The sequence below is a fragment of the Nematostella vectensis genome, chromosome 4 (genome assembly GCF_932526225.1).
Source record: "Nematostella vectensis chromosome 4, jaNemVect1.1, whole genome shotgun sequence".
In the NCBI taxonomy this organism is placed as follows: Eukaryota; Metazoa; Cnidaria; class Anthozoa; order Actiniaria; family Edwardsiidae; genus Nematostella; species Nematostella vectensis.
The window spans coordinates 3134466-3156945 of record NC_064037.1 but is presented as its reverse complement, the minus strand read 5'-3'; the positions used below and the strand labels follow the sequence as shown (position 1 = coordinate 3156945).

The window sequence follows — 22480 nt, the reverse complement described above, 5'->3', positions numbered from 1 at the left end:
TAACCACGGGCGCTAATCGACGTGGAAAGTAAAAAAAAAAAACATCGCAAATTTTTTCGTGGTTTGGAAAGTTCTTCTAGGGATCGAAAATATAACTTAACTCCTTATCTGTATGTATAATGATTCGTTTTTAGCCTAAGTTTGTTGAGTTTTTGTTCTAGATCATTTTTCTGCATATAAATGCAAGAAATCCTTTGCTAGTGTGATGAATGATGGCGGTTGCTAAAGTTCTGCGTGTTCCGCTTGTAACATCTATCATTGTCATCGTATGCTGCTCGCTGCACTTGGTGGGACCGAAGAGTGTTGGTACACAGCATAAGCATGTCTGTCTAAAAGCCCATGGAATAGTGCGGACACGTGAAAGTGAGTAGGGAAGGGGGAGGGGGAGGGGGGGTGTAATAGAGACGGGGGGGAGAGGTTGTCTAACAAAGAAATGATAAATGTGGCACCATGGCTTCCCTAAAACAAAGAACATATCTAAAAAGTGATATTGGGTCTGTATTTACCAAACTATAAAATGAATTTACACTGTGAACCACATTGCCAGCAAGTTTAAGGCTGGTTTACAATTTAAATTTTTAGTGCAATTTTTGCCACATCTGTTGAAATGATTTTTGATGCACAGGTTTCACATGTTTGACTACTAATACAAAAATTGCTGAGGTTGCATCATTTTTTTACATTGGCAATTCTGAGTCGCAGAGCAGTGAGGAAAATCTCCAAGACAAATGCGACAAAAATTCCTTGAATTTGTAATTCTAACTCTATATCAACTCTATACTTACATTACTATTTGCTTTCTTTCAGTCTACAGAATCTTTACACATGCATTCTTCCACAAGGGTCCCTGGCATCTCGCCATCACAATACTTCCGATGCTTGCCCTGGGAAGTCTGATTGAAAAACACATTGGAACCATTCTTATGACACTCATCCTCATCATCTTCTGGTTGATCTCAACACTACTAGAAGTTGCTATGGCAACTCTACTTTACCATATTGCACATGAGCTGTTCCATGGGTGCAGTCTTGGTATGTCAGGGGTCGTCTTCGGTTTACTTGTTGTGGTATCAAAGGTTATCAAGTTTAAAGAGTGTGGATTTAGTATAGTCAAGATTCCTTGTTCAGTACTTCCCTGGGCATGTCTAGTGCTATATTATTTGGCGTTTCACCATGGCTCTGTCTTTATGCATATTGGTGGCATAGTAGCTGGCTATGCATGTATCCTTTGTACAAAAATCATCAAAATGGTAAAATGAATTCCTCTAACCATCTACCACCTTTTAAGCACCCACAGTTCTCGCATGACCAGAGTAAGCACGCAGGGGTAGAACGAAAAATGTTGACCCTTCCCTTGTTCCCATGAACCTTCCCATGGCTGATTGCATTCACTATTATATGTTTCACTTGTTTTTACTGACTTGAAACGCCTGGGTACGAGGCAGGCATCAAGATCAATTATACTATAACATATCGGTTTTTATTAAATCATTATTAAAACGCTGATGGTCCAATCAAGAAAATAATATCACCAAATGTACTAGAGATTCATACCAGGTTTACAGCCATTCTTGTGAATAGCAATATGCAAATTACACTAACAGAACATGTGACTTTTTGTGTGTCAAATGTGCACATGCTCTGGCTTTTAGTGGAAAAAAAACAACAACTTATTTTAATAAGTGCTTAGGCAATCAGAAAGGGCATATTTTTATTTATTAACGATTTTATTTTTTGTTGTTTCTGGTGTGACAGGCGCAGTAATTTCTGTGTTTATTTTGGCTTGAAAATGCCACTCAAAAGGTCACGTGATCAGTTCGTGCACCTCGCCGAGTTAAATCACTATATTTTACTTATTCTTTAGTACTTTTAGTATAGTATTTAGAAAATTTCCCTTAATGTTTTTCTAAGATAAGTATGGAGTATTTGAGTGTTGTCTGCCATCACCTGAAAGACTAGCTAATTGGGAGCACAGACATCCGTGTCTTGTCCATTTTCCTTGCTTTGTGCAATTCGCTCAAGAAAGCTTGCCAACGCGGAATCCCGTAGCAGTAAACAGACAGCAGTTTTTACATGTTGTCCACACTGGTTCTCCACCAGCAGCTATTTAAGTAAAGCAAAATGTAATAGACTTTGCTCCTATTAAAACAAGAATAGCAAATATATGAATAATAAAAAGACAGATTGAACGGTCGGCTTACCACTGTTATATAATTGGCACTCAAATAAATTTTTGGAGATGGACACTAAACACTGCAAGGTGCAACTGCTATTCTTGCCTGCAACAATTTCCTGTATTCAAATACTCAGCTTATCGTCAAAAAACGAGTAATAATTGTCATCTTATCTCCTAAAAACGAAACTGCAAAAACTGGCCACTTTACGAGAAAACTAGCAGTTCACTGTTCACAGTTTATTTTTTGCCCTTTTTTTACAGACATACAATTTATAAATCTTTTGCGTGACTGCGCAACCCGCAAATTTCTTGTTTCTAAGGGTGCTGCAAAACTTTCCGTTACGACTATTACGACTCTTTTGTCTTGCAAACAGTGTTCTATTCCGGTACCATGTGTTACCATGGGTTCCCTGTGTTAAACCGGTATGCCACCGCCACTACCGCCACCCGCTCTGAGTGAAAGCTAAACTAGCGACTTTCAAAACTAAGCGAAATAATGTGAATATATCTCTTTCAAACTAGATTCGTCACCCTCACCATGGGTGCTTTAAAGGGACTTCTCACATTTATCTTCATGACAATCACATGTAATGCTAACACTTTGCCTGGAATGTTGTTTCCTCGTGAATCAGAGAGCAGAGAGATCAAAGATCTTAGCGGATTGTGGAATTTTCGGGTGGACAATAGTAAAGACAAAGAAGCTGGATTTGCAGAGTCTTGGTTTAGCAGACCTCTAGAAAAGGTATATTAATTTTGTCTATATGATGTTTTCTCTTGGGAAAGATATTGCCGCATTTTCGCACTATAGGCGCCACGTGTGTTTACTGTACTGTGAAAAATATTCCAAAACCATAGGTGGTAAAATATTTGATAACACTGACTAAGATATCGAAGTTGGAAAAAAAGAATACTGCCTTCTAAGTAATTCAAAGTTTTATAAAATTCAAAGTTTTATTCTAAAATTTTTTTTATGGCAAGCTGTCGAATTTCACCCGTTTATTCTGCTAGAGGGATTGTTGCCTCTGACATTCTAGTACACCTTGACACACAAGCGCGTATCCAGGATTTACTGAAGGAGGGCTTGCGTTTCGTTTGGCCAGGGCTAAAACTCTTGTATAAAAAATTCTTGAGCTATCAAAATTTTCCGTTTTTTTGTGTGCTTTCACGATTTATATATAAATATATTTTTTAAGTGTAAAATTGTCATTAAATAGAAGCCGGTAACAGAAGCCAGGCCCGTACCAAAGGGGTTTGCGAACCCCCCACAACGGCCAAAAGTCCACTTTGGTTCTCAATAGACGTGCTATTTGTAGACAAAACTATAAAGCATAAGCTTGATCACTCAGGTATGTCATCAATCCATAAGTCAGACTTTATTTGTAGCCAAATCCGACAATAAATGTCCGTGGAGATACTGCAAAGGCATAAAAAATCCCTTTTTGTTCTTACGGGGGTGGTCAGATTTTTATCAGAAAACTCCCTCCAATCTCTCCCCCCCAAAAATTTGGTCCACGTTTTCGGATTTCGCACTCCCCCAAGAAAAATCCTGGGTACGGGCCTGTACAGTGACGTCACTGTACGGGCCTGGAAGCTGTTTTATTCGAGTAGTTTTATTATCAAATATTTTCGATTGAATTTGAGAAATGGTTCACTTCATTGTTTATTTCAAGATCTCTTCGCATAATTTGCTTATTTATATAAGATAATAATCATGTCTAAAGTCAGGTGAAGTTATCCCCATGCCAGTTCCTGCGAGCTATAACGACATAACCCAGGATAAGGGCATCCGGGACTTCCGCGGCTGGGCATGGTACGACATGCAGACTTACGTCCCTTCCAGATGGAATGACTCTAACACCCGAGTGGTGCTCCGCTTTGAAGGCGCTAACTACTACACGAAAGTGGTACGTATGTGTTACTTACCTCGGGCCCAATATTCACGCATCGCGCTCTTGCCGTGTGTGTTACTTACCTCGGGCCCAATATTCACGCATCGCGCTCTTGCCGTGTGTGTTACTTACCTCGGGCCCAATATTCACGTATCGCGCTCTTGCCGTGTGTGTCACTTACCTCGGGCCCAATATTCATGCATCGCGCTCTTGCCGTGTGTCTTACTTACCTCGGGCCCAATATTCATGCATCGCGCTCTTGCCGTGTGTGTTACTTACCTCGGGCCCAATATTCACGCATCGCGCTCTTGCCGTGTGTGTTACTTACCTCGGGCCCAATATTCATGCATCGCGCTCTTGCCGTGTGTGTTACTTACCTCGGGCCCAATATTCACGCATCGCGCTCTTTCCGTGTGTGTTACTTACCTCGGGCCCAATATTCACGTATCGCGCTCTTGCCGTGTGTCTTACTTACCTCGGGCCCAATATTCACGCATCGCGCTCTTGCCGTGTGTCTTACTTACCTCGGGCCCAATATTCACGCATCGCGCTCTTGCCGTGTGTGTTACTTACCTCGTGCCCAATATTCACGCATCGCGCTCTTGCCGTGTGTGTTACTTACCTCGGGCCCAATATTCATGCATCGCGCTCTTGCCGTGTGTGTTACTTACCTCGGGCCCAATATTCATGCATCGCGCTCTTGCCGTGTGTGTTACTTACCTCGGGCCCAATATTCATGCATCGCGCTCTTGCCGTGTGTGTTACTTACCTCGGGCCCAATATTCACGCATCGCGCTCTTTCCGTGTGTGTTACTTACCTCGGGCCCAATATTCACGTATCGCGCTCTTGCCGTGTGTCTTACTTACCTCGGGCCCAATATTCACGCATCGCGCTCTTGCCGTGTGTGTTACTTACCTCGGGCCCAATATTCACGCATCGCGCTCTTGCCGTGTGTGTTACTTACCTCGGGCCCAATATTCATGCATCGCGCTCTTGCCGTGTGTGTTACTTACCTCGGGCCCAATATTCATGCATCGCGCTCTTGCCGTGTGTGTTACTTACCTCAGGCCCAATATTCATGCATCGCGCTCTTGCCGTGTGTGTTACTTACCTCGGGCCCAATATTCATGCATCGCGCTCTTGCCGTGTGTGTTACTTACCTCGGGCCCAATATTCACGCATCGCGCTCTTGCCGTGTGTGTTACTTACCTCGGGCCCAATATTCATGCATCGCGCTCTTGCCGTGTGTGTTACTTACCTCGGGCCCAATATTCACGCATCGCGCTCTTGCCGTGTTTGTTACTTACCTCGGGCCCAATATTCACGCATCGCGCTCTTGCCGTGTTTGTTACTTACCTCGGGCCCAATATTCACGCATCGCGCTCTTTCCGTGTGTGTTACTTACCTCGGGCCCAATATTCACGCATCGCGCTCTTGCCGTGTGTGTTACTTACCTCGGGCCCAATATTCATGCATCGCGCTCTTGCCGTGTGTGTTACTTACCTCGGTCCCAATATTCACGCATCGCGCTCTTGCCGTGTGTGTTACTTACCTCGGGCCCAATATTCATGCATCGCGCTCTTGCCGTGTGTGTTACTTACCTCGGGCCCAATATTCACGCATCGCGCTCTTGCCGTGTGTGTCACTTACCTCGTGCCCAATATTCACGCATCGCGCTCTTGCCGTGTGTGTTACTTACCTCGGGCCCAATATTCACGCATCGCGCTCTTGCCGTGTGTGTCACTTACCTCGGGCCCAATATTCATGCATCGCGCTCTTGCCGTGTGTGTTACTTACCTCGGGCCCAATATTCATGCATCGCGCTCTTGCCGTGTGTGTTACTTACCTCGTGCCCAATATTCACGCATCGCGCTCTTGCCGTGTGTGTTACTTACCTCGTGCCCAATATTCATGCATCGCGCTCTTGCCGTGTGTGTCACTTACCTCGGGCCCAATATTCATGCATCGCGCTCTTGCCGTGCTGAAACATCATGGCGATATGCCTGCAATCACCAGTGCCGAATTTGTAGTATGCATTCCTTATTTGTATTTTAGCGTATGCATCGCGGCTTGTCCGTGAGTATGTAATATGGATGTCTTGCAGTGGTTGAACGGCGAGAAGGTGACGGAACACGAGGGCGGTTACCTAGCCTTTGAGGCAGACATCAGTGAGTTTCTACGCTACGATAAGTCTAATAGGGTTACAGTGGCCATCAACAACACGCTCACCCCCACCACCCTCCCCCCTGGGAAGGTAGAACATCTCCCGTCCTCGTGGAGCTGGTGAGTTGTTTAACACCCTCGCTCCTGTTCCGCCCAAGAGCGCACTTTTACCAAGTAAATACCCTTACATTCGTATAGTTTGCAACCAACTTAAAAGGAACACCCACTTTCTGATTGTATGTGCCCCCCATACATGGGCACTACTTGCTTGCAGCCAGCCTCTCATGGTATTCATATAGTAAGCTACCAGCCTCACATGAATACCCGTACATTCGTATAATAAGCTACCGACCTCACATGAATACGCGTACATTCGTATAATAAGCTACCGACCTCACATGAATACGCGTACATTCGTATAATAAGCTACCGACCTCACATGAATACGCGTACATTTGTATAATAAGCTACCGACCTCACATGAATACCCGTACATTCGTATAATAAGCTACCGACCTCACATGAATACGCGTACATTCGTATAATAAGCTACCAGCCTCACATGAATACGCGTACATTCGTATAATAAGCTACCAGCCTCACATGAATACGCGTTCATTCGTATAATAAGCTACCAGCCTCACATGAATACGCGTACATTCGTATAATAAGCTACCGACCTCACATGAATACCCGTACATTCGTATAATAAGCTACCAGCCTCACATGAATACGCGTACATTCGTATAATAAGCTACCGACCTCACATGAATACCCGTACATTCGTATAATAAGCTACCGACCTCACACGAATACGCGTACATTCGTATAATAAGCTACCAGCCTCACATGAATACGCGTACATTCGTATAATAAGCTACCGACCTCACATGAATTAAATAACATTTACTCCTCGAGTGAACACTCATCTAGTAAGTACCCCCATATGTACACTTGTACTACTCGTATGGTAAGGCATGAATGTACATAAATGTATCCTTGTTTTTTTCATTGTCACTACCGATGTCCAGGCACCCTGATGGTTATAATGTACAGACCTACAAGTTCGACTTCTTTAATTACGCCGGCATCAATCGCCCCGTCAAACTTTACACAACCCCAGTTGTCTTCCTCTCTGACATCACCATAACAACGTCATTCCATGGTAATGTCGGGACTGTCAAGTTTCTGTCAGTGGTGGGTGCCATCAAGTCTATTCCGAGAGGGGACATCAATATGAAGTACGAGTTACTGGACCACGAGGGGTTTGTCGTGGAAACCGTTGAAGGGACAGAGAAGTTTGAGGGAGAGTTAACTGTCCGGAATCCGGTCCTGTGGTGGCCAATTGGAATGACCAACAACACGGCATATCTGTACACACTCAAGGTACGGGGGGTTGCGTTAAATGGCAGGGTCCTAACGGACATGGACATGCGCGTACCCAGGATTGGCCGAGGGAGGAGGGGGGGGGGGGGGGTTAGGTATCATATTGAAAAAGCATCGTATTTGAAGATTCCTTAATAAGAAATGACCCACTTTTTGGCCGCCAAGGGACATTAAGAAAACAGGGGGGGCATACACATCTGACCTTTCCTTTTTTAGAAAAAAACTTACGAGACCCCCCCCCCCCTACCTGACTCCCAAGGGATTAAAGAACTGTAAGGTGAAGCAATAATTCGTGCGTTTATATAGAAAGCAGCAGCGATCGGTTGCTATCGTACGGTCAATTTAGCTGAAATAGTGTGCGATCATATGGAAATCAGTCTTCAGATGATAACGGTTAGTACCAGGGGCGTAGCTAGGGGGAGGGCCCAAGGGTCTCGGCCTACCCCTTCTAGCATCCAAAAATACAGTAAATGCATGGGACAGTTTTAAAAATTTAGGAGAAAATGTCAAATAAAGGCCTTTTGGGCCCCCTCCTATTACAAATCCTGGCTACGCCCCTGGGTACTAATTGATGGTGATGATTTTGTTGGTGACGGTGTCGATGATGAAATTTGTATCCTCTAGGTAACGACGTTGTCTCAGTTGTACATACAAGATGTTTACCGCCTTCCTGTGGGAATAAGGACTGTACGCGTTGAAGGCACTAAATTTCTCATCAACGACAAAGAGTTTTACTTTAAAGGCTTTGGCAAGCACGAGGATGCAAACGTGAGTAATAGATGCGATACCTATTTAGAGAATCAAATATTCCAGTATTATTATTATTAACTTTTGTAATGATTAGTACCGATTAGATGCTTTGTATTTGCAATTGGTACCTGGGAGGGCATCCGAGCAGCCGTATTGTTGTTAATCACGCCCCCTTGCCACATCGAAGACAGGTGAAAGGAACTTGGTAAAAAAATATATTTTTTGCCGCGCCAAAGAACTTCACCAACTGGACCAAAATCCACCGGAAGTAAAGATTCCCATACAATACTTTGTATTTTTTGCGCAGTATGGGGTGTGAAAATGATATTTTACGAAAATATCGACCAAAGTTGAATGCAATCTGGAGCAATAGTATGAATCTTAAAGGCGATGAGCCTTTTTGGATTTTATGACTAAAATTGCTTTAGCGGCCAGCAATGGTAAAGTAAGTATAGTAGATAAGCATTTGGGCTTATCGCGCCATTGACCAAGCCACTACAAGACGGTACTTAATGCTGTATGCGGCTTATTTTATGTTTTATCGACACTATTTATTAGGATATCAGAGAATAAGACCCACATCTGATCACACTTTGGCGAAAAGTTTGTATCGTAAAGCAAATACATGAATATCTCTGAGAGTTTTGACTAAAGAAAGGGCATACAGTGTTGTAAACATGGCGATCGTAGAAGAGGGGGTAATCGACTGTTTTATCATCGCTCGCCGCTGAGGTAATTTTTGTATAATAATCATCAGAGCCATCGCTTTAATAAATCATACGTTAGGAGTCATATAACAAAAAAAACTACCCCCTCCCCCTTGTCACTGAGCCAAACACCCCTTTGGCGCAAGTTATATCCGCCCCTGGCTTGATAATTAAATTGTAGATTTGAAACAAGAACAACTTAAAATTGCTCAGTACTCTTTTCTCAGTGTTCTATAAAAACGGTAACTAACGGGTTATAAAACAGAAAAGCCTTGTGTTCGGCTATTCTTGCAAATATATCCAGAAGTGGGGAGAGGGCGCTAATTCGAAGAGGGATGCTTATTGGAAGCTGTGCGCCAAACGGAGCCTTTAAGATATCTTTTTTTTTTCAGATTCGAGGTAAAGGAGTCGATAACGTGATTATCGCCAAGGACTTCAACCTGATGAAGTGGCTAGGAGGTAACTCGTTCCGGACTAGTCACTACCCGTACGCCGAGGAGATCATGGACATGGCCGACCGGACAGGCATAGTAGTCATCGATGAGTGTCCGGCTGTGGGCATTGAGCCGTGAGTACAAATACATATTAGATATAAACAACCACTAACCCAACATTTCCACAATTTCTGCTAAAAATGGGGGTGAAAAAAGTACATACCACGTGTTAGCTTCTTTATTTTTGCCCTGAACTTGATGGACTGCAGCCTTTGGTAAATTAACTGATTACGAATCTTGCGATTCCTATGTGAAAGTTCAGAGCACCTTTCACAAGCCACCGGTTCGTTCTGCATTTTATAGTTCTGAAATAAGAAATTTCAACAATATGTATAAGACAGGGAATTAACCGATAAATTATTGGGTAAAATAGAAAATTCACATTTTTTTATTTATCCACATGATTTATTGATTTGCAACAAATTACGTACAATTTAAATTCATTGTTGTAACTAGTACAGGGGTAAAGCAATTTTGATAAAGAAATATCACATTTGAAAGAAAATGGCTCCATTCCACCACACAAATAAAAAAGACAATACAAAAAAAATCAATATAAAAAGACTTACTTTGCTTTTTGTAATGATCTGCTCATCATGATCACCATCGTTGTTCTCGCATGATATGACTTCTCTTTATTTTTAGAATAAAAAATAATATCAACTATAACTCTCGTTTTATATATTTTGTTAAATATTCTGTTGCGTGTGTGTTGTTAGAGAAAGGCTATGTATTTTAATACATATTAAAATCATTAAAATCACCACTCTTCCGTGATAACATTGATGGTATTGCAACACCAACGATACAAAAAAAAAAAAACAAAGATAAAGCAATAATAATAATTTGAAAATCCAACTTCGGACTAAAGTGACACGTCTCAAGGAATCATCCTGTCGATTAAAAAAACTTACCTTCGATATTTTCTTTCGACTCTGTTAAAATTTTTCGCAGTTCCTATATTTAAGTAATCAAAAACTATGATCAACTCAGTCCTGGATAATTATATACAAGAACCGAAACAAATCAAATTTTGGCACAACTGCGATAAACATACCATTCGTCGATCTCTAGATGAGCTTGGTCTTTCGTCGCTTCCCTTCGGGTAAATCGACGGTATTGCCACAATACCGATTTCATCCATCTGAAGTTTCTTGATGTTAAACGTACCCTCCATTAAATCATATCGCATTGCGAAGTTTCTTGATGTTAAACGTACCCTCCATTAAATCATATCGCATTGCGAAGTTTTTTTATGTTAAACGTACCCTCCATTAAATCATATCGCATTGCGAAGTTTCTTGATGTTAAACGTACCCTCCATTAAATCATATCGCATTGCGAAGTTTCTTGATGTTAAACGTACCCTCCATTAAATCATATCGCATTGAGAAGTCTGAAACACCGAAGTGTTCCGAACAGACACGTGTGTTGTCCGTGGGCTTCCAGTGGGCACGAGTTCGCGAAACAAAGTTTACCCAGCCCTTTCTGCGTCGCTTTGCCTCTGATCGCTCACCGTTTTCGAAGGGGTGATCTTCCCAGGTATAGGGGAGCTCGTGCAGCCGAAAACAGCGCAATTAAAAACCATGTCACAGAAAAACAATTTGTAAATATGCTTTTTCGTGATAGATGTGACTGTGCTGTGACTCTGGACTTACTAATGCTCAAGATAATGTATAGATTTAGGCATTGCCTAAAAGCGGAGCTCCAAACGACCAAATCTTTGCTTATTTCCGCTTAATAGTCAATCGGCGGTGTTAGCTGTGTGAAGTACTAATGAACTTGCTTTCAGAAGGATTTATTTTACAAGCGGGCACTTAAACAAACAGTAATGACTTAAAACGGGGATCTTACGATATATGTCCAAACTGAATGTTTCAAAACTTTAATTTAGATTTTATTCTAAGTACGACAGGCTGTGGTAGATAAAGAAATATTAAATATATTATATTTTCTGTTTTTGACGATGTCAACGATTTCACAGATCACGCGACCCCCTTCCCCCCAACCTTGACAACTACATGACACGTAACACATTTAATTGTTATACGATCTTTTGGAGTCAGGGTAGTTAATTTATTGACGTCATCAATGACATCACGTTACTATTTCATTGCACCCCACTTGAAACATACATCACACCTACTGAGTTTTGTTGTCACACGATGTTTCTTTAATGAAATAAAAAATATATATATTTCATATTTTTATTTTGATGACGTCGGCATATTTTTTTTCTAGTGACGTCATTGATGACGTCACAATCACGTGACTACATTGGTGCACTCTCCTTGACACCTTCATGACACATAACAAGATTGGTTGTCATATGATGTTTCGTTTAGGAGATATGAATATAGATGTGAAATCGGGATAGTTTTGCTTAAAGTGACGTCATCGATGACGTCACGCATCAGGTGACCATAACTTGACACCGCCCTTTGACACATGCATAAACACCTACCAAGTTTGGTTGTTATACAATGTTTCTTTCACGAGATTTGAATGTTTTTTTATTTTGATGACGTCAGCATATTTTGCTTCTAGTGACGTTATTGATGACGTCACAATCACGTGACCATATTGTTGCATCCCCCTTGACACCTACATGACACCTACCGAGATTGGTTGCCATATGATGTCTACTTCGTGAAATATAAATATTTTTTATTTTGATGACGTCAGCATATTTTTGCTTCTAGTGACGTCATCGATGACGTCACAAATCACTTGACCGCAATTTGCCCCTCCCTTGACACATACATGACACCTGCCAAGTTTGGTTGTCGACGGACGGACGGACATCACGTCACGAAAACTCGAGTCGATGGGTTACCAACATTTGTTACCATATTTGTTTTATACACCACTTTTTCTTAGGTATGGGAAGCCCAGTCCTTATAAGATTACTATTTTTTTTCACTTAGAAAAAAATATTCGATATAAACTGTCGATATATCAAAATAAAGGTTGTTACTTCTAGTTCAGCCCCTGATGTGGTATTTCGTACTGTGTGGCCGGCTTTAAAGATAATTTGTCAAAGTATCAAGTGTGGTAAAAACATCAACATTTCCATGGGCTGAATGCGAAGCTATTGTGGTATTTTCGAACTTATTTGGTAAATAAAGTATGAAACTCTGATTTTAGGTTGACGGGAGGTTGTTCCGAGATTTCTTGACATAATGTGTCTTCCAATATGGCATGAAACAATAACACATGTGTTGCTAATGGGACATGGCGCTGAAACAAGTTTTTTGTGTGTGGAATTTACCGCACTTCATAACAACAAATAAACGTGGACTGTTAATTTCGAAAACTAGTAAGCACAATAGATTAGTTGCGCATTATTACTGTTTCAACCGATTCATTAAAAGAATCTTAAAAAAGGGCAATCACGCCGTCATTTTACTCTCCCGCTCAATGCCGAGTCACACAAAGCATCCATTTCCATCGGCAAATTCAAGCAAATAACTGAGAAACTTTCTATCAAATATCATTGATAAAGTATCAGACTTCATTCGTTGATTGTAATTTTGAAGTCTCCTTGCAAATAAACCGTCGCATTTTCATTTATAAACAATAACAAAGGAGTGGTTGATCGATTTTTTTCCCTATGTTGCAGTGCGAACCTTACCCCAGAGCTCCAGAAGCGTCACACGCAAGAGATGATGGAGCTTGTGCGCCGCGATAAAAACCGTCCAGCGGTTGTCATGTGGTCGGTAGCCAACGAGCCTCCCACGGACAAGCCAGCCTCGCTTGACTATTTCAAGTACGTCATCCGCTCACGTAACCGGTTGATGTGAAATTTATACTTTTCGACAACCAATGGCTTAGGCCACTGATAAACACTACCTAGTTTCCAGTGCTCCGCCATTTTGCTATCACTTTTCACTCATTCGGAAACCTTGTGTAATTTATAGCGAGCTGGACGGAATCATTTATTTAATGGCTTCTTTATTCATATAGGCATCTTCCATTAATTGTACATGTCTTTACTAGACATTTTTAACAACAATATTATGGTTTGTTTTGTAAGCGCACGATTATACTATAGTTAGAGTTGTCGGGCCATATTACGAAATATTACGGATAATATATGACGTCAGATACTGTTTTCGGTCCAGCGCATAGAATCTAAAATGTTCTCTAAGATGTACAAAGCCTTAAATATTGTACTTATTGAGAATGTGCTTGATTTGTTTTGTACAGGCCGATATTCGAAGAAGTTCGCTCCATGGATGTCACGCGACCTGTCACGTATGTCACGAAATACCGCGCCTTTCTCGACAGAGTGGTGAGTTGAAAAAGACGATATTAGTGGTGATTATAGTGATGATGATGGTGACTGATAATGGTGGTGGTTATTTTTACAGTAAAAAAGTTTATTAACGAATTGTTGCTGCTTATAAAGATGGTATTAAACCTTTTATATAATGTCTTTGTCTAAATCATAAGACGGTTTCCCTTTCGACGATTATCAGTCCCTCGAGGTTAGTTATGGGCACCCTGTGGCATGCTGCCCTGTCTCTCTCTTGTGCGCGGCATAACAGAATTAGCGGAACAAAAGCCGCGAATACTGTAACACCTCCCGTCATACCGAACGCTGCTACGTATGAACCCGTCTTATCTGCTATCAAACCTGGAAAACAAGCAGCGAATTTAGCCTTAGTTATCTCGCAGTTTATGCCGGTCGTTCCCTTGCAGCATAATTTATACAAAGAGGGTGCTGTAGCGGTTGACGCTTGGTAAATACGATTATTGTAAATTAAAATACAGATAATATGCGCTAAACTAAAGTCGATTTCGCAGACGTTTTAAAATTACTTCCTCTTCATCAGTGTCCATTGCCAAATCAAACAGTGCAATGTGTGTGTATCGAGTTTTTTTCTCGCAATGTCGGTTTTACATGTCAAAGTGCATGTCGGTCTAACTCTCGAAGTGCATGTCGGTCTAACTCTCGAAGTGCACGTCGGTCTTACCCTCAAAGTGCATGTCGGTCTTTGTCTCGAAGTGCATGTCGGTCTTCTCTCCATATCAATATTTGGGTGACCTTAAATCTCGCTCGGCCAATCTCTTGGAGGCCTGGGTCTAAGGGCTTTTCAAGACTTGTGTGATAAAGATTTGACCAAGCGATAAAGTTTTTTTGACACATTTTTGCCTCGAGTCTCAAATTGAAAGGAATCAGTATTTTTCACCATGTTTTCTGGAGATCAGGGAGCGGGAAAACTTTAGCTCTTCTAAATATGGGCATCAATGCCCATATAAGGCAATGCATACGAAGGACACTATCCGTGGGGAATATGTTTGATATGCAGTGCATGTCGGTCTTACTCTCGCAATGCATGTCGGTCTTCATATTGAAGGGCATGTCGGTCTCATTCTCGAAGTACATGTCGGTTTCCCTCGCAGTGCATGTCGGTCTTACTATTGAAGTGCATGTCGGTCTTACTCTGGCAGTGCATATCGGTCTTACTCTGGCAGTGCATATCGGTCTTACTCTGGCAGTGCATGTCGGTCTTACTCTGGCAGTGCATGTCGGTCTTACTCTGGCAGTGCATATCGGTCTTACTCTCGCAATACATATCGGTCCGACTCTCGAAGTGCATGTCGGTCTTACCCTCGCATTGCATCTCGGTCTTACCCTCGAAGTGCATGTCGGTCTTAACTTCGCAAGCATGGCCGTCTTACCTGCAAGTACAGGGCCTATAACAATCCCAGCAGAACATAACATCTCCCCTAAGCCAAACGCCATCGGTCTGTCCCTCGCATCCACTGTATTCATCAGAGCCAAATACATTGTCGTCACGTACGCCCCATTCGACAGTCCGTAAACAACTGCGAACACGGAAAACGATAAATAGTCACTCGCGAGCCATATAAGGAGCATGGAGCCACCGCAAATGAAGTCAGCACATTGGTGGATTTTGAGGGGGGAGATGTGGAAGGCGTCGACGATTTGACCACTGAGAATACGACCAACGAGGGAAGAAATGCCGATGTGAATGAACAGCGTGGACGCCTCGCTTGACGACAGCCCAACCTCCTCGCAATGTTTAACCTGCATAAGAGAACTTCCATTTCACGAGTTTTTTCTATCGTCCATCGTTGTTTTATCTGCTATTTTTTTAAATATCAACTTACCAAATGAAAAAACGGAGCGTAGATGCCAACTCCGGATAAGGTGATGCTTACCACAGTGCAAATGTAAGCTGGTCTCTTTATGAATGAAAAATTCTGATCACAAGAGATGCCGGAACGCCATTTCCCTTTAGCAAGTGAGCCGTCATTTTCCACCGCTAATTTTAGCTCGTCATACTGCACTTCTTGTTCATTAATTTTCTTGTTCTCTTCAGTAGAGAAGTGGAATAGTTGAAATTTTTCATTTTCTTCAAGCAGCCGATCTTCGAATGAGTTCTCCGCAAATTTTGCGTCATTTTTCAAGCCCTCCATCGAGCATTCCACGGATGAAGTTTCTGCCTTCTCTAGAAGAATTTCCTCTTCAAATAGTCTCGCTGCCCCACCCGGATTGTGATATAGGGTCGCGTTTTTATCGACCGTTTTTCTTTGCGCAATGTCTGGCCCATATACATTTGCGGTTTGTTGTCCCATTTGAGCTGATTTCCCAGTCGTATGTAGCTGTGTAACCTTTTCCTCCGAGGGATCTTTTATGTTGGAGCCAAAACTCACAGACGTCAAAACCAGCGCTACGCCAAAAAACGAGGCGATTATCCGGTACATACTTCTCCATCCGAATGTAGATGTCAGCCACCCGACGAGAGGTCCCATTCCCTGAACAAAAAGCGACGGACCAGCGGAAACGATTCCTGTGGCGAGCGCTCTACGCTTCTCGAAGGAACGTGAGATTGTAAGCATGTTTGACACATGGATACAACTTGTCGCAAGGCCATATGTTATCCCGAAGACGACAAGTAGCGAGAATGATGAAGAGAATGATTTTGCAACCAAAGACACTGAGCTTACCAAGAGACCCAGTATGCTTATTGGACGACAGCCTAGCTTAGCACACAAGCCAGCCGCCAGCGGTGATGCTCCAAATGCAAGCGCGATTGCCAATGATCCTATCCAAGCTATAACGGGAAGAACGGATGAAATATGTCACGTATATGTGTATTGTTTTTCCCAGGGGGTCGACTTAATTCAGAAAAATCGGTATTTATTGATGGTGTACAAAAGAAAAGCGGAATATTTTTGTTGAAAAATAACATTTTATCCTATTACACAAAATAATTTGATGGCTGATTTAATTGTCTTGTTTGATTGACTACAACCAAACGAGATTAGGATTTTGTTTTCGATTCGTGTCGCCGCAACAACATTTTGGCGATGATATGCCGTAACTTGAACAGTTTATTCAAGGTGAGATAAGGAAAATATTTCACGGCAACGCTAAAAATGGGTCAGTTTTTGCAAGGAGGTAACATTCTCAAGACTTGTTATATACTTGAAAAAAGGAAGCGCCGAATACTGTCATTAAAAATCGGCAAAGCATAACTATTTAAATAAAATTTTCAACCTATGTCACCCAATGACATCAAATTAGCCTGCTTTATTATTTGGTTATTTGTAGAGTAAAGTCCAAAATGGACGAAACAGAACTATTTTAATAAAAATAAAAATCAATTTTATCGTGACGATTTATCTTTTACAAACTTGTGTATTTTGTGTACGCTATTTGAGCAAACCCTCACCAACATCTTGTCTACTTCGCTTGAACTCTTCCATCAAAACCGGTAGAACTATCCCAGAACAGTAGGTGATACTTAGGTAAACTCCTTCAGCTACCAGGGCAGCAACGCATACAAACCACGACCAGTAGCTATCCACGCTATGTGGTGTATCACACACACAGAGGTCTACACACTTCATGCTGTACAAAGCCAGCCTTCTGCAGTCGATCTTGCATGCGAGGTCGGTGGGTGATTGCAGCCTGCGAACTTGACCTCGGGTATTTATCACAGTTAGACTAAACTATTGTGATGGGTACAGGATTCAAACCACGACCAGTAACTATCCACTCTATGTGGTGTATCACACGCACAGAGCTCTACACTCTTCATGCTGTACATAAACAACAAAGCCAGCTTTCTGCAGTCGATCTTGGATGCGAGGTCGGTGGGTGATTGTAGTCTATTTGACCTCGGGTATTTACCACAGGTAGACCAAGACTATTCTCAGCCCTGTCACGTGTTGCGTTACCACTGTAAGTTTACAGGAGGATTGCACTCGCCCAGCCCTTGTTTTCTTTTTGAGATCGGCATGGAATATTGAAAATAAACATTTCCGAAATGAGGGCCGGATACAAGGGGGGCACGAGCGGGAATTAAGAAATGTCGCGCGGGATGCGGGATTTGCTTTTAGCTTTTAGGGCTTGGAGAATGAAAAGGAGACAAATATCTACAGAGTTATGAAATTCATGGCAACCTGGGTTTCCTGGTTTATGGTGAGAAAGCTCCCTCTCAAGTTGTGTTTTTTATTATATGATCATGCTATCCGAAAAAAAAAGAAATAATGGGAGAATCACAATAAAATTATCTTGGTCGCTATATTTTTTTCCCACGAATTTGCTTGCCTTTGGCCCCCTGTGTTATGATTGTGACGAAATAATTTATTATTTGTCTCAGGCGAGGCTCAGTGACGTCATCATGTTCAACCGCTATTACGGCTGGTACGCGGATTTTGGAGGAACTCAGTTGATAAGCCGTCAACTAGAGCGAGACCTGCGAGCTTTTCACGAGAAATACAACAAGCCGGTCATAATGGCAGAGTATGGAGCAGATACAATCGCGGGATTACACTCGGTGGGTGTGACCGGTGGGTGTGTGGCCTGCCTGCCTCCCTCTCCCCCCCCCCCCCCCCCCCCCCTTATGAAATTCTCTAAAAAGCTCAAACTGCCCAATGTTAATTCCAAATCACTTACATATAAAAACACAAATTTCGACCTCCAGCACGATTTTAGGCGGCTACCCCTGAGCTTAAAGAAGGCAAGGAGATGGAAGGACTGCCTCCTCCTCTCTTTGCCTTATTTCCGCGTTTGCTCGTGTTCTCGGTCGAGTGTAGAATACACCGCGTATTGGAAAGGTTAGCCATACTAAAGCTTTCTCTAATCTAGTCACCAGCACTGATGTTCACAGAGGAGTACCAGGTACGAGTAGATTGATATCAATGTATTGGTTGCTACTTAACCTGGGTACCAGAGGCTCGAGCTTTCACTCGTTTACTAACACGCCGGTCTCGACTACGAGGGACGATAATAATACAATATAATAATAATAATAAAGGAGTTTCCCTCCTCGTAGCCAAGACCGGCGTGACAGTCAAGGAGTGATAAAGCTGGGGCCTCTGGTACCCAGGATAGTCTACTTGCTGGAGTAACTCTGAGCTTCCTGTGTTAAAATGTGACTGCTTCTAAGCTTCCTCAATGACAAATAAAATCATCAACACAAGTTTTAAGATGTTCTATCTTTTCTAAATCTAATTTGTATTATTTGATGATTATTCGCCTATTTTGGTGTTTCTAAAACTATAATATATGCCAACTTTCAATAATTGCCCAAATAAGGACTTTTTTTTAGCTTACCCCGAGGACACTTTTTCTTGATACATACTCAACGTTTTATTATCAGCTTACTGTGATGACTTATAAGAATCTCGTGATAAATAATAAAATAAATCATCTCTGCTTGTGTTTTAGGTGGAGACCATTCAGCAATATTTTCCGGTTTTTGACAAACTGAGGAAGGAGTTCTTTGTCGGAGAGATGATCTGGAATTTTGCTGATTTCAACACGGCACAAAGTACAGTCGCCCTCGAAGCAATCTTTTAAGTTGCCCAAAAATGTTTTAGTGATCAAATATTGTAAAACGCGCATACAAGAACCACCCATTTTCAACAATCAGGCTGATCGATGAAATAAGTGGGCAGGATTTTAATTAATCAAAGCTAAATTTATTGCAATCATGTCTCGTTTATTGACAATGCGGTTTTTGTACTGTATGTGAAGACAAAGTATTATAATATTTCCTACTTACTTGATCGAGACCTCGCTGGTGGAGGACAAAAGGGGGGGGATAAAGCAACCAAAGAAATCATATAGAACAAACAATTTCGCTGTCAATCTTGTTCATAACAGACTTCAAACTAACGAAACGAAAACGCCGGATTGAGGAATTCTGATGGACACATGTAAATTTACATATCAAATTGACATGCCTGATTGACATCTGTTTGACATTTCTGATTGACATTTTTAAATTACTTATCTCATTGACATGTCTAAACTGACAAGTTAGATTGACATGTCTAAATTGACATGTTTGATTAACATTTCTGGTTGTTGTCAGGTGCTAAACGTGTGGCAGGCAACAAGAAAGGTATCTTTACACGTGCACGCCAACCAAAAGCCGCTGCCTTCATACTGCGCCAGCGATATTCGAACATCACCCTCGATCAGATTCCCACGTCCACAGGAGATGAACTGCTAGACGCGATTGTTAAATACGACACAAGGACGTCGGGAACCACAGGGAGCCCCCTTAGATATCCACAAGATGAGTTGTAGCAGCCCAACCTCATAAATGAGTTGTAACACAGGTAGCCCGTCCATGCTTAGTTGATAGACAAGATCATCAAAAGATTACATAATAATAACGGATATTTTTCTTTATAAGAGGTTGGGCAATTTAATGTATGTTAAAAAAATCGACAATTATGTTGACGCAATAAATTTTAATTTCTTATGATTTCGCAACTATACCTAATTCATAGATTGCTATAAGCCTGGTTAGTGTGTATCTCTCTCAGCGGCTACCGCCATAATGTCTGGGTCTGAGTTGGTTCTTTGTTGCAGATCTTTCACATTCTTCTCGAACGTCCTGTAATCGAGAATATTTGATCATCGCATGCATCAGCGCAAATTTACTATCCCATTCATGCAACAGCTCGACACTGAATGGACATATCAGGCCCATACCCAGGGGGGGATAGACGTGCTATTTGTAGACAAAACTAAAAATCATGATCACTTTGGTATGTAGCCAAATCCAACAATAAACGTCCCGTGAAGATGCTGCAAAGGCATAAAAATCCCTTTTTGTTCTTTCAGAGTTGGTTAGATTTTTATCAGAGAACTCCCTCCCCCTCCCCCCCCGGAAATTTTTTTTTGGTTTCGCACCCCCCCCCCCCCCCCCAAGAAAATCCTGGGTACGGGCCTGCATATCCTAGGCATATGACAGGGTTTTTGCTCTCCGATAACAATCATCTATACTAAAGCCAGCAGCTTAAAGACCCTGTCATTAGCACGTATTCCCATACCAAGCTATTAAGTCGTTTACTGTGCAAAGAGTTTGCATGAAGACAGTGGTGTAGCCAATGTTTTAGATATAACGAAAACAGGTTGAACCAAACTAGCTTCCTAGCCTCTCACTATTTTCCTCTTACCCACTTTCAATCCCTACTTCCTCCCTCCCTTCCCACCCCCCTTTCCCCAAACTTAACCCAATCCGTACCTCCACTGAAAGGTAGAAGATTGTATAGCGTGAGTGTGTTCGTCCATTTGGGTCTGTAGACTCGCGATTTGCCTCCTAAATCAAGACAAGCAATAAAACATTAGTAGAAGGAACCAATATCGGATGAGAAGATGGTTTTAGCTCCAGTGCGTTTCTAATAGAGTAAATGTCTGAATGTCGCTCTCCTCATGAACCGGTAACTACAATGAGTCAACAGGTTTTTTTATCGCCTAGCTCTTCATGGACCGGTAACTACAATAAGAGAACAGGTCTGTTCTAATCAGCCTGGTTCCGGTCGTTCTGTTAGGAATTCCTGTGGTTGGCCGTGATACAAGAGAAGCTGAGGAAAGAGTTTTGGGTGACGTTATATTATTAACCAACGGAAACCCGAAAATTACGACAGGAATATAGCTAGCTGACTCCAAAGATGGCACGACTTTTGTCCTGTATTTATCCCTTTAGTGTGTGGTGTGGAACGAAGACAAATAAATGTAAATAAAATCAAGCGATAAATACAAAAAATAGAAACAACTTACTTTAAAGTTGACATACAGTCTTTGAGATTTGTAAGAGGGCTGCAATGAGATTAATAAAATAGCCTAAATTTGATTATATTATGAAAAAATGTATTCAAGGAACATAAAAGTTAAAGGCTGTGTTCACACCTTGCGCCTGGGCAAGAAAACCAAGCTCGCGCCCACCGTCTAACCTTAATCTGTCGAGCCAAATGAATAAGTCGGAACAACTCCCAGAGACGAGGCTCAGGCACGACCTTGTTCACGGTAAGTGTGAAGAGGTGTACTGTGCTCAGCTACCAATGTGGACAAAGCTAAAGAAAGCGGAGCAAAACGCGCTCTAAATGTTGTCTAATAGGATATTACCTTTCCGTGTTTGATTTGGTCTGACTTGAAAGAAGTCTGGGTGACACTTCTTCTGCCAGCTCCTCCTTGTCAACCAAATCCTTAAGCGCCCCAAGATCCGTGGCCTCGGCAACAGCTGTCGTGAGAGCGCGCAGCCGACGCTTTGTGAGATGTACTTCGTGTCTCATCGCTTCACTTTCTTCCTTCGTCTTAAGAACTTCGTCCTTCATCTCAAATACCTTAGATTGGTAAGAGTTCTTAGAAACACGTGCTTCCGCCAACTCATTTCTAAGAAACACTGCCTCGCTCTTTGCCACCTGGTAGGACGTTCTAAGATTTTCTAACTCCACTTGTTGTCTCTCCTCAGAGAGTCTCAGTTGCTCCTTCATGTAGTTGACTTCCTTTGTGCGTTGCTTGGCTTCCCATTCAAGGCTACTCCGCCGCCCGTCCTGGAACTGTTCGCGTTCTCTGAACACCGTCAACTCGCTCTGTAGCTTTGCGCTAAATTCCTGGTTATGACGCAAGTCAG

The 22480-nt window shown here is 42.1% G+C and overlaps 2 protein-coding genes across 2 annotated transcripts; one reads left to right on the top strand and one right to left on the bottom strand.

Moving 5' to 3' along the window:
* The first annotated feature begins 29 nt into the window (after positions 1-29).
* Positions 30-20326, top strand: LOC116609745 (beta-glucuronidase-like). Its single transcript, XM_048725926.1, has 15 exons — positions 30-110; positions 202-363; positions 808-1221; positions 1912-2918; positions 3898-4080; positions 6171-6349; positions 7261-7615; positions 8240-8383; positions 9465-9640; positions 13189-13335; positions 13776-13860; positions 18209-18385; positions 18697-18729; positions 19279-19381; positions 19928-20326. Exons 4-15 carry the CDS (start codon positions 2715-2717, stop codon positions 20143-20145), a joined length of 2004 nt encoding a protein of 667 aa, XP_048581883.1. The 5' UTR covers positions 30-110; positions 202-363; positions 808-1221; positions 1912-2714; the 3' UTR covers positions 20146-20326.
* Positions 13859-17689, bottom strand: LOC116609741 (monocarboxylate transporter 5-like). Its single transcript, XM_032370482.2, has 4 exons — positions 17276-17689; positions 15708-16654; positions 15255-15624; positions 13859-14205 (listed from the first exon to the last, which is right to left on the bottom strand). Exons 1-4 carry the CDS (start codon positions 17451-17453, stop codon positions 14015-14017), a joined length of 1686 nt encoding a protein of 561 aa, XP_032226373.1. The 5' UTR covers positions 17454-17689; the 3' UTR covers positions 13859-14014.
* Positions 20327-22480: the final 2154 nt, after the last annotated feature.

What these genes read in the sequence shown, in the direction of transcription:
- LOC116609741 (XM_032370482.2), bottom strand. Translation starts at nt 17,453, where the DNA reads ATGAAGTGTGTAGACCTCTGTGTGTGTGATACACCACATAGCGTGGAT. An exon ending in GCGAAGTAGACAAGATGTTG is followed by an intron (nt 16,655 to 17,275) that starts GTGAGGGTTTGC and finishes TTCCCGTTATAG; the next exon opens with CTTGGATAGGATCATTGGCA. An exon ending in ACGCTCCGTTTTTTCATTTG is followed by an intron (nt 15,625 to 15,707) that starts GTAAGTTGATAT and finishes TCTCTTATGCAG; the next exon opens with GTTAAACATTGCGAGGAGGT.
- LOC116609745 (XM_048725926.1), top strand. Translation starts at nt 2,715, where the DNA reads ATGGGTGCTTTAAAGGGACTTCTCACATTTATCTTCATGACAATCACA. An exon ending in CATATCTGTACACACTCAAG is followed by an intron (nt 7,616 to 8,239) that starts GTACGGGGGGTT and finishes TGTATCCTCTAG; the next exon opens with GTAACGACGTTGTCTCAGTT. An exon ending in CCGGCTGTGGGCATTGAGCC is followed by an intron (nt 9,641 to 13,188) that starts GTGAGTACAAAT and finishes CCTATGTTGCAG; the next exon opens with TGCGAACCTTACCCCAGAGC.